Raw genomic sequence first — 11696 nt, 5'->3', positions numbered from 1 at the left:
GGAGGAAAGTGGGCTGAACCCATCCTTCTTCTTTCTTCTTCCTTGCCTCCATGTTCTTGGTGATGTTGGCACTCACAGATTGGTTTAGAATAGAAAAACACTTGGCAATGTAGGTAGTAGGTATTGGGGAATAATTGTAAACATGTTATACGTAATATATCTTATAAAAGATAGCAGCAACCCTGGGCGGAGAGAGACGAAGAAGACAGCAGATAGAGAGGATGTCAGGGTGTGTGTGTGCCTCTACCCAGGCCACTGATCAAATAGCTGCAGTCCAAGAACATAATCTGTTAGATAACTAGCAATAAACTGCCTTGAGACCGAACAGCTAAGCCTGCGGAGTTTTTCTTTGGGATACGGGTTGGAGGAGGAATTTCACCACCACATGTGGCCCCAAAACAAGGCTGGGGTTCTCACACAAATCCCCCTGTTTGCCCCAGTGAAAACTCGTGACCTGGATTCCATCTAGGATGGAGCCAGGGCCAGGCTCTTGTACTGCCCAAGATGTATCCCTTGAAGGCCTTTTAATAAATCCTGCTTTATTCCTTTAACACTGCCTGGCTCTGTTCTAGGCAGCCTCTCAAGGCATCACCACCAAACCAAAAGAACACAGAGCAGGTCTGGCTGGCTGGGCCTCCTGGGGACCACCTGACCACCTTGGCACGTCAAGGGCTGCTTCTCACCTGAAGGCCAGAGGTTCTGGGCTTTCCTTCCTACGGGAGAGAACTCTCCTTCTCCTCCGTGGGCCATGGCCAAAACTGGGATTCATTCTCCAAGACTCTGTACATCCAAGGATAGCTCCCAAGTGAAAGCTGCCAGGACAAACAGGTCTGGCTGCCATTGGCCTCTTGGGAGCTGCCTCTCATCAGCTTTTGAAACCCTGGGGCTTGGTGCTTTCCTTCCAATGAAAAGACTTGTCCTTCTTCTCAAGGTGTCCGTGGTCAAAATTGAGATTCCTCCTCCCAAATTCTGTGTATGCAAGGATTCTTCCATGACAAAAGCTGCCAGGAAGAACAGGTCTGGCTGTCTCAGCCTCCCAGAAGCCACCTCTTTCTTCTTCTGCCTTTGAAACACTTTGGCTCTGTGCTTTCCTTCCTATGGAAAAACCTGTACTTCTCCAGGTGTTCATATCTGAAACTGGGATCCCACCTCTAAAATTCCCTACATCCAAGGGTTAGTCCCAGCCAAAATCTGCCCGTACCATTGACTCTGGCTGGTCTTGGCCTCTGGTGGCTGCCCCTGCCACACTGGGGCTCGGTTCTTTCCTTCTCATGGAGATCACTGTGACACTGTGGGCACCTCATGGAACCAAGGGGATCATTGTGGCACCACTGGAGCCCATGGAACCAAGGGGCCATGGTGACACCACGGGGCTTCATGGACCCAGAGACCATTATGACTCTGTGGGGCCTGATGGAACCATGGAGACCATTCCAACCCTTCAGGGCCTGGTGTCACCAAGGGGGCATTGTGACACCTCAGGGCCTCCTGGAAGCCAGGGACCATTGGGACACTGTGGGACCCCATGGAAGCGAGGGAACATGGAACAGGTCTGGCTGGCTTGGCCTCCCAGGGGCCACCTGACAGGTCTGGGTGACCTTGGGATGTCAAGGGCTGCCTCTCATCAGCTCCTGGAGCAATGGGGCTCAGTGCTCTCCTTTGTATGGGAAAGAACCGTCTGTCTTTTCAGATGCCCATTGCCAAAAGTGACAGTCTGCCTAAAAAAATTCCTATATTCAAGGGTATCTCTTCAAACAAAATCTGGCAGCTCTGGCTGGCCTTGTCCTTAGGTGGTCACTTTTCATTTGCCCCTAAAACAGTGGGACTCTGTTCCTTCATTCCTATGGCAAAGAACTGGTCCTCATGTCCAGGAACCATGTCCAAAATTAGAATTGGCCATCAAGCCCAGCCGGAGTCAAATAGCCATCTGTAGACCCAGGGGGAGATATTGACTCTGCCAGTGCTGCCATCCTCCCTCCAGTGAGAGAAAAGGACACAGGGCAGGCACACAGAGGAGCAGCATGAACAGACCGAGGTCAGGGAACAGGAAGTTGAGTCCCAGATGGGAGGGATGAGGAGATGCCTTGATCTTGGGGCTGAAATCCTTTGGTAAAGCTATGGAGAAGGATGTCATTGATACATCAGACTCTCTTTTTCCCTATAAGGCATTGAAAACATGGAGAGATGACTTGTTCAGCAAAGACCTTCATGCTAAAGTAAGCAAATGTTGAAGTAGCTGTGATCCCATGAGAAGTCTGAACATTGAAAGAGAGAAGAGTGATGAGACCCTGTGCCCTCAGGGAGAGAAGAAGACCTCTGTTCCCAGAGATGAAGATGATTTCATAAATAGATGAAGATATCCTTTGCTCTTAAACAACTCCTCTTGAAACTAATACCCAATAAGTTGGCATGGCCGCTAAACACAGCTGTGGGAAATGTTGTGAAAACATGGGAGGGAGTTCACAATTGCAGATTTTCCCAGGCAGTGGTTATTCGTGGAAATGAATAGACATGAGATAACTGTTTTCTTGTGGAGAATTCTCCATAACATTAACCAGAGGTACTTCTCTCCTGATGTGAACTGAAGAAAGATTAGAATATTCTAGAGGTGGTAAACTGACTGAAAATTTCAGGTTTTGTCTCTACATTGTCGGGTTGTATGGAGAGAGGATGTGATCTGAAAGTTTTGTTCATATTCTTATTACTCTTTCATTTAGTTACTGTTAATAAACTTTTCTTTACACTCTTTTGAAGTTTTGAGCCCACTTTGCCTTTCTCCTAATCCTATCTCACAGCAGGAAATGAGTAAGTATATTCTAGTGTGTGCACTGGTAATTAGCCAGCACTGAACCCACCACACTAATTGAAGCGTTGACCGAGAAATATCAAATAGGCAAACGAAAACCACCATAGAAATCTTCCTGATGAACTGCCCCAGACAAGACGGAAATCGAGGCACAGCCATGGTTTGTCAGGACTTGCTTGATCCTAATGAGCCCCGTGGTGCCTTTGGAGCTGAGCCCTGGAACCTCAGGGCCTGAGAGGAGATTGCACAAACCTTTCCAGGAGGCAAAAGTCAGAAAAAAACCCCAAAGTTTCTCCAGGTATTAATGGGACCCACTGAGGTCCATGCCCAACAACCGTTCCTGATGGACTCCTTGGAGGAGAGAACTGGAGGCCAGGATGGCACAAAAACCTCTCAGACACTCAAAATGGTACAAAAACCTCTCATTTTCGAAGAAGAATTCAAAGACCCTCACAAAAGTTGAGTATCTCAGAGTATTAATGAGCCCCACTGAGTGTCAGTACAAAGCTCTCAAAGGACTCATTAAAGCAGATAATTGGGGCCATGATTGCACAAACTTCTCACAAAGTCTGTAACAAAAGTGAAACACCAAGTACCTTAAAAGAACTGAAGTACCTTGAAGCATTAATGAGCCCCACTAAGTACTGTGACTGACAAAGACTCTGCAGGGACTAATTTCAGGAGATAATTGGAGGCCATGATTGCACAAAGCTCTCAGAGAGTCCAAGGCAAAAGCAAAAGCCAAAGTCCTTTGAAAAACCTTCAGTCCCTGGGAGCATGAAGGAGCCCCCAGGGCCATTCCTGACCAAGGCTCCCCAGGGACTCCTTCCAGCAGATCCTTGAGGCCACTGGGATGTGGGCATGGGGGGGATACTGAGGGCAGGACCAGGGGCTGACAGTGCCCAGCCTGGCTGGGGCTGTGCCAGGAGGCCCCAGGGCCTCAGGACAAGGTGTCTCCTCACAGCTCTTGGTGGCACAGACCCTGCTGTGCCCCAGGGCACCAAGACTTGGCTTCTCTGTGTCCCCACCTGGCATCAGTGCCTCCAGTTCTCTGCTCTGCCTGGGTCTGGGGACACTTTCTCAGTTGTGTCTCTCAGTGGGACCCATTAAAAGTCCAAGAAACTTTGGAGTTGGATTCTGACTTGGAGTTTCTGCAGCTCCTTCTCAGGGCCTGATGTTCAGGGCCTGAGCACAAAGCCCCAGAGGGTCATTAAAGTCCTTGTGCTGTGTCTGTGCTGCTGAGCTGGGCCAGGCTCCTGACACAGAGGGTGATGCTGGTAACCAAGCAGAGCTTCAAAAGCACATTTCTCTTGCTGAGCAGCTCTTCTCCCAGCCCAGCAGGGCTGGGGCACTGCCTGCAGGCAGCCCGGGCACAGCACAGAGGCACAGAGAGCTTCAATCAGTCAGGGCTGGGAAGGGGCTGAGAAGTGCCTGGGGCAGAATCACTGCCAGCCCTTGGCACAGGAACCTTTGGCTGCAGGACAAGGCAGCTGCAGCTCCTGGAGTGATCTCCTAAAGCTGGAACATGCCAATGCCCACAGACCCTGTGAGTACAACTCTGAGTATTTCTGGTGCAGGGGAGCTGAAAATACTCATGAAGTTCTGACATGCTGAGGGTTTCTGATCATTCATAGAATTTTCCCAAGACAAAGATTTTGATAAAAAGGAGGAAATATCCTAAGACTTTTTATTCACTTTCCTATTATTGGAGAGTGGCAGGGAAGGGGGATAAATATTAATGGTGGATTATGAATTTTTACAAGTGCATGAGACATTAGAACTGTTATTTTAGTGATCAGTAGGTTCAAAAGAGATCCCTAATGTGCTTGCAGCCAGTCTGCCCATGGACACCAGCAGCATCACCTTTGCTGGAGCCATCAGGCTCAGTCTGAGCTGTCCTTTCTCCAAGCTGCAAACAGAACCTGCCCCCAGCCAGTGCCCTGCAAACAGGCAGGGTTCTGTCAGGCCAAGGAGAGTGCACAGAGATTTGGGGTCTGGGAGTGCTGGCAGGGAGAGATCAGGCACAGGGAAACACCTGCAGGAGGAAAATCTCCAGGAAGCAGAGAGAAGATCAGGGAAGGAGAGAAAAGAAAACCCAGAAATGCTGAGGCAGGGAGAGTTTAGAGATGTCCAGAGGATCCCCTCCAGTGCAGCCCCTCCCTCTGCACAAGCCCCCTCCCTCCTGTGCCCCAGCCAAGCCTCTGCCCTCAGGGCCGGGGCTCCAAGGCGTGCAGCCCCTCCTGTGCAGGCAGAGCTGCAGCAGAGCCGTGGGGCAGCTCTGCAGCCCCGGGCCCAGTTCCCTCTGCAGAGCACAGGGCTGGGAGCAGCTGCCCGGCACTGGGGGCTCTGGCAGGGGCACAGCTGGCTCAGGGTGACACAGCTGTCCCCAGTGCCCGGCTCTGGGCAATGCTGGCAGTGCAGCCAGGGAAGGAGCTGCACCTCCCTTTATCCAGTGCCATCAGAAGGACACTTGGAAGTCTCCCTGAGATTTCAGTCCAAGCTGGGAGCTTCAATGCAGGGTGCCAACCTGTCCTAGAGCATCTTTGAGTCATAAGATTGATGGGGAAAGGCAAGAGTTCTGAGACTGAAAATGCTGCTGGGTTGATGAAATGAGCAAAGTGAGTCCTTGGCTACAAATGTGGATCTGGGTTGTGGTGGATCCATCTGCTCTCAGCAGTACCTGGCAGTTTTTAGTGGAAGTATGGGAAGGTGATAATACTCCAGCTGAGAAAGTCTAATGCCCAGAGAAATTCTGAATAGGTCAGAATGACAGACTATCTCCCTTCATTCTCCACTCATCACTTTCCCTCACAGAACTTGCTCTGCTCTCCCTGAGGGAAGCAGAAATGCAGAGATTTTGATATCCAAGAATACTGGGAAAATACTGGGGAGCTTAAAAAGAAAACCTCAGAACTCTTAAACACAAAAGTACGTCCAAGTGTGCTACAGAAGAGGGTGTATGGGAAATGTCTTTGTTTTTAGTTACAGGCATCTCCTCTAACTCTTCACTGTCCCTTTCTCCATGAACAGGTGCCCATGTTCAGCCACAGCAAATGTCCAACAGCAGCTCCATCAGCCACTTCCTCCTGCTGGCACTGGCAGACACGCGGCAGCTGCAGCTCCTGCACTTCTGCCTCTTCCTGGGCATCTCCCTGGCTGCCCTCCTGGGCAACGGCCTCATCATCAGCGCCGTAGCCTGCGGCCACCACCTGCACACGCCCATGTTCTTCTTCCTGCTCAACCTGGCCCTCAGCGACCTGGGCTCCATCTGCACCACTGTCCCCAAAGCCATGCACAATTCCCTCTGGGACACCAGCACCATCTCCTACACAGGATGTGCTGCCCAACTATTTTTTTTTTGCCTTCTTCATTTCAGGAGAGTTTTCCCTCCTGACCATCATGTGCTACGACCGCTACGTGTCCATCTGCAAACCCCTGCACTACGGGAACCTCCTGGGCAGCAGAGCTTGTGCCCACATGGCAGCAGCTGCCTGGGCCAGTGGCTTTCTCAATGCTCTCATGCACACAGCCAATACATTTTCCCTTCCCCTGTGCCATGGCAATGCCCTGGGCCAGTTCTTCTGTGAAATCCCACAAATCCTCAAGATCTCCTGCTCACACTCCAAACTCAGGGAACTTGGGCTTATTGTGCCAAGTGCTCTTCTATATTTTGGCTGTTTTGTGTTCATTGTTTTCTCCTATGTGCAGATCTTCAGGGCCGTGCTGAGGATCCCCTCGGATCAGGGACGGCACAAAGCCTTTTCCACCTGCCTCCCTCACCTGGCTGTGGTCTCTCTGTTTGTCAGCTCTGGCACATTTGCTTACCTGAAGCCCACCTCAATGTCCTCCCCATCCCTGGATCTGTCAGTGTCAGTTCTGTACTCGGTGGTGCCTCCAGCCCTGAACCCCCTCATCTACAGCCTGAGGAACCAGGAGCTCAAAGGTGCAGTGTGGAGACTGATGACTGGATGCTTTCAGGAACATTAAACTGCTGCCCAATTTCTGCAAAACACTTTTAATACAAGTAAATTTTGATACTTCTTGTTTTCCTTTTGGAGGTTATTTTTCTTTGTAGTACATTTTAATGTTGTCCACAAAGAAACGTCAGGAGCCCCTGTTTGCATTGCACACAGCAGGCGGGAGCATCCCCATGCTGGTGCTGTGGGGACATGAACCTGAGGCAGCACAAATGCCATCAGCCCCTGGGGCCAGAAAGGGCTGGGGACACCAGGGGAAACACTCAGCTTTGTCCTGGCCTCTGCAGTCAGCCAGAAAGTTTGTTCCCATCAGCTGGGAGTTTCCTGTCCCACTGCAGACGCTGCTGCTCAGAGCCAGGGCTGCCTGGCAGCCACCCCCAAACTGCCCTGAGCATTTCCTTGGCTTCACCTTTGTTTTCTTTCCTCTTTCTGCTACAGATTTCTTCCTGTTGCCCACCCCTGTTCCCTCCCCTGCACACAGCCCATCCCTGTTTGCCCTTTCCTCTCTGGCCCCACTCCCCATTGCAGTTCCTGACTTGGCACCATGGGAACGTCCCTTGGGGAGGAGAATCATCCCACAAGTGCTGCAGGAATTGTCTGCAGGCTCCTGCAGTGCCTGGTGCTGCTCCCTTGCCAGAGGCACCCCAGGCCAGGGGGGCACATCTGGGCTGCTGTGTCTGGCTGTGGGGCTCCCTGTTCTGGGCAGTGAGGAGGAGCTGCAGAGGCTCTGCAGGACTGACAGGATGGGCTTTGGGGCTGTGAGGAGAAGCTGAGGGACCTGGGCTGCTGGAGCTTCTGAAGAGGAGGCCCAGGGCTCCTCCTGCAACTGCTCCAAGGGTGGTTTCAGAGAATCACAGAATCAGCAAGTTTGGAAAAGACCTTGGAGATCATCAAGTCCATCCTGTGCCCTCACACTGCCTTGTCCCCCCTGAGCCTCCTCTTCTCCAGGATAAACAATCCCAGCTCCCTCAGCCACTCCTCATAGCACTTGTGCTCCACACGCCTCACCAGCCTTGTTGCCTTTCTCTGGACATGCTCCAGGCCTCTATGTCCTTCCTAAATTGGGGGGCCCAGAACTGGACACAGCACTCGAGGTGCTGCCCAACCAGTGCGGAGCACAGGGGAAGAATCACTGCCCTGCTCCTGCTGGCCACACCATTCCTGATCCTGCCCAGGAGCCATTGGCCTTCCTGGCCACCTGGGCACACTGCTGACTCATGTCCAGCCTGCTGTCCATCAGTCCCTGCAGGTCCCTTTCTGCCCGGCTCCTATCCAGCCACTCTGTCCCCAGCCTGTAGCACTGCAGGGGTTGTTGAGGACAAAGTGAAGGACCCGTCACTTGGACTTCTTAAACCTCACCTTGTTGGATTTGGGCCCTGGATCTAGCCTGTACAGGGCCCTGTGCAGAGCCCTCCTACCATCCAGCAGATCCACACTCCCAGACAACTTGGTGTCACCATGGTTCCATGAGGCCCCAGAGTGTCCCAGTGGTCTCCATGATTCCATGAGGCCTCCCAGTGTCACAATGTCCCTTTGGTTCCATGGGACCCCTTGGTGTCACAATGTCCCTTGGATCCTTGGGCCCCGCAATGTCTCAATGTCACTGTGGTCCCCCAAAGCCCTGGTCCCACAGTGTCACAATGGCCTCTTGGTCCCAAGGCCACCACGGTGTCAAACATGTTTCCTTCATTCCACGAGTCCCTGAGGGGCAGCACTGGCCCCTTGGTTCCATGGAGCCCTGCAGAGTCACAATGGCCCCATCATGACACAAGGTCCTGCTCTGTCACAAAGCTCTGCATGGCTCCACAAGGCCCTGCAGGGTCACAGTGTCCTCTGTGGTCCCACCAGGACCCCGACTGTCACAATGCCCTCCTTGCTTCCATCCAGCCCCACAATGTCACAGTGGCCCCGTGGCTCTGTGGTGCCATGTCGCACACAGTGTCACCATGGTCCTCTTAGTGCCACCAGGTCCCGCAGTGTCACAGTGGCCCCTTGCTTCCCCAGGGCCCTGCAGTGTCACAATCACCAGAGAATCAACCAGGCTGGAAAAGACCTTGGAGAGCATCAAGTCCAACCTGGGACCCAACACCACCTTGTCACCCAGACCATGGCACTGAGTGCCACATCCAGTCTTTCCTGAAACACTTCCAGGGATGGTGACTCACCCACCTCCCTGGGCATCCCATTCCAATGCCCAATCCCTCTTTTTGTGAAAAATATTTCCTGATGTCCAGCCTAAACATCCCCTGGTGCAGCTGAAGGCTGTGTCCTCTTGTCCTGTCACTGTTCCCTGGGAAAAGAGCCCGACCCCCACTTGGCTGCACCCTCCTGTCAGGGAGTTGTAGAGAATGATGAGGTCTCCCCTGAGCCTCCTCTTCTCATGGATAAACAATCCCAGCTCCCTCAGCCACTCCTCATAGCACTTGTGCTCCAGACCCCTCCCGAGCCTTGTTGCCCCTCTCTGGACAAGCTCCAACCCCTCCATGTCCTTCCTAAACTGGGGGGCCAGAACTGGACGCAGCACTCGAGGCGCTGACCAAGCACTGATGAGCACAGGGGAAGAATCACTGCCCTGCTCCTGCTGGCCACACCATTCCTGATTCTTAGGAGTGCAAAGGGTTGCATGAGGGAAATGGTGGGGAGAGAGTGGGGCAAAGTGTTATTGATTTTCAGTTAAGGGTCTTGATTTTCATATCTATTCAAACTACATTAGAAGCTCCTGTCGGTCAATATCAATTGGACATTGTTGATATCAATATATAAAGAGGAAGAGAAAGAAGGAGAAAAAATTCTCTCTGCATTGTTTTCAATATAGCATATTCACTTCTGAAATCTGCCTAATTAACCACAGAAGAATGAAGACTTAAATTATTCCCACAAGTTTCTCTGTTTTGTGTGTTTGTACAAATGTTTATGAGCTTTTCTTACTAAATTCCTGAAATAAAGAGCTCAAGAAAGAAGAGGCCTCTGGAGTAGGAAAATTCATCAGGAACCTCCAAGTGGCTGAGGATTCATCCCCATCAGAGCAGCAATGAGCAGAAATGGGCACAGCTCTGTGGCTGCCCCAGCTCTGGGATGGGCCCTGGGCCTGGAGCAGGAGCAGCTCTGGAGGGCCCCAGGGCCGGGGCTCTTGTGCTGGCCTGGGCAGATGGGATGGCAGGAGGGGCTGCAGAGCTCTCAGCACCTCAGCCAGAGGGGAGCAGGGCAGCCAGTGAGCTCCTTTGGCCTTGGCCAAGCCCCTTCCCCCATGGTGGGGCTGAGTCCTGGCTGAGCTGCAGCTGCTGCTGTGCCCTTGGCAGGGGCTGAGGCCGTGGGGCAGTGCCCAGAGCAGCCTGGGCTGAGCAGAGCTGTGGGGCCAGAGCCGGCTGGGCTGTGCTGGGGAGAGGCCCTTGGTGCTGCCCAGAGCTCAGGGCAGCTGGCAGAGCTGGCAGGGAGCTGGGCTGGGCTGGGAGAGCCTGGCACAGAAACCATCAGTGTCCATCTCAGCCTGGCTGAGCGGGCAGGGGCAGGACTCAGCCCAGGCCTTGTGGGGCAGGGCCAGCGCCTGGGCAGGCATTGAAAACAGGCAAGAGCCCCAGAGAGGAGGCTGCTCTGTGCCCTGGGGGCATGGACAGACCAGGGAGGGGCCCAGGACATTTGTCAGCGCTAGCCTCTGTCTGTGCCAGCCCTGGGCAGCCCTGGCTGCTGAGCCCAGCTCTGCCCTGGGCTGAGTTTGGCTGTGGCCCAGCTCCATCCTCCTGCGGGGCTCAGGGCCTGTTCCCAGCCATGGCCAGCCCTGGCCGCCTCTCTGCTGGCCCAGAGGCCAGCAGAGCCTGGGCAGGGCTGTCTGTGCAGCCCCACAGGTGCCACGGGCTCGGCAGGAGCTGGCAGAGGCTGCCCAGCAGGGAGGCCATGGGGCACAGAGCACCAAGGCTGCCCAGGGCCCCACGGCACAGGGGCCGTTCCCAGCCCCAATGCTCCTGGCCTGGCCTGGGCTGCACAGGGGCTGTGGCACCATGGCTGGGCCAGCACAGGGCCACAGAGGGGCCCCGCAGCCACTGCCGGGGCTGGCAGCAAGTCCGGGCACAGACAAGGAATTGCTGAGCATGGCCTGCGCTGGCCAGGGCTGCCTGTGCCCAAGGCAGAGCTCAGCTGCCCTTGGGGGCTGCAGGAACACTCAGGAGCCCAAAGAGCCTCCATGGCTGTGCTGGAGACCAAGGCTGGAGCAGGGAAATGCAGGGCTGCTGTGCCATGGGGAGGGCATGGAATTCCAGCACACACCTCAGCTCTCTGATGGTCCCGGCACCGTGCTGGGCCCTGTTCCAGACTGGAGCAGAGCAGATGTTGATGGCACAGGAGCCCTGCGGGGCTGGCAGGGACCTGCAGCTTGCAAGGTGCTCTGCTCTCCCTCAGCTCCTCTCTGAGAGATCCAATCCCAGCTCGGCACCTCAGGGCACAAGTGGCACTGCCTGTTCATGGGCACACAGCTGATGTCTGCCTGGAAAGGGGCATAGGTTTTAATACTTGTACATTTCATATTATACAAGGACATTCATTACAGGCGGCCTCGGATCAAGTCCCCCAGTGCAGTCCACTGCTGGCTGATCTACAGGTGCCTGGACAGCGTAATAAAATCTCCACCAAAAGAAGGAAGGGCTCTTGAGCTGCTGCAGTCCACGTGAGTTCATGGAGGGTAGAACGAGGACAAAGGAGACGGGAACGGGAGCAGGGAGACACCTGCACGCAGGGGAAGCAGGCTACAAGTGTGAGTGGGAAGGAGGGGCCAGAGTATAAAACTGGGAAAGGGAAGGGGTGGCTAGGGTACAAAAGCTCCAAAGGGAAGGGGTGTAAGGGAGGAGCAGGGGTAGAGTGACATAAACTGGGCCAATGAGGGAAAAAGGGAAGGAGTGGTTTACAGAGAGAACCACTGGGAA

At 53.7% G+C, this 11696-nt stretch overlaps 1 protein-coding gene across 1 annotated transcript; it reads left to right on the top strand.

Annotated features, from left to right (window-relative positions):
* Positions 1–6205: 6205 nt before the first annotated feature.
* LOC144247547 (olfactory receptor 14J1-like) lies at positions 6206–6793 on the top strand. Its single transcript, XM_077788555.1, has one exon. The coding sequence runs from the start codon at positions 6206–6208 to the stop codon at positions 6791–6793; it is 588 nt and encodes a 195-aa protein (XP_077644681.1).
* Positions 6794–11696: the final 4903 nt, after the last annotated feature.

Source organism: Lonchura striata, chromosome 27 (assembly GCF_046129695.1).
Source record: "Lonchura striata isolate bLonStr1 chromosome 27, bLonStr1.mat, whole genome shotgun sequence".
NCBI classification, from domain to species: domain Eukaryota; kingdom Metazoa; phylum Chordata; class Aves; order Passeriformes; family Estrildidae; genus Lonchura; species Lonchura striata.
Note: the sequence above shows the minus strand (reverse complement) of the source record. Positions and strands in the feature narration are given on the sequence as shown.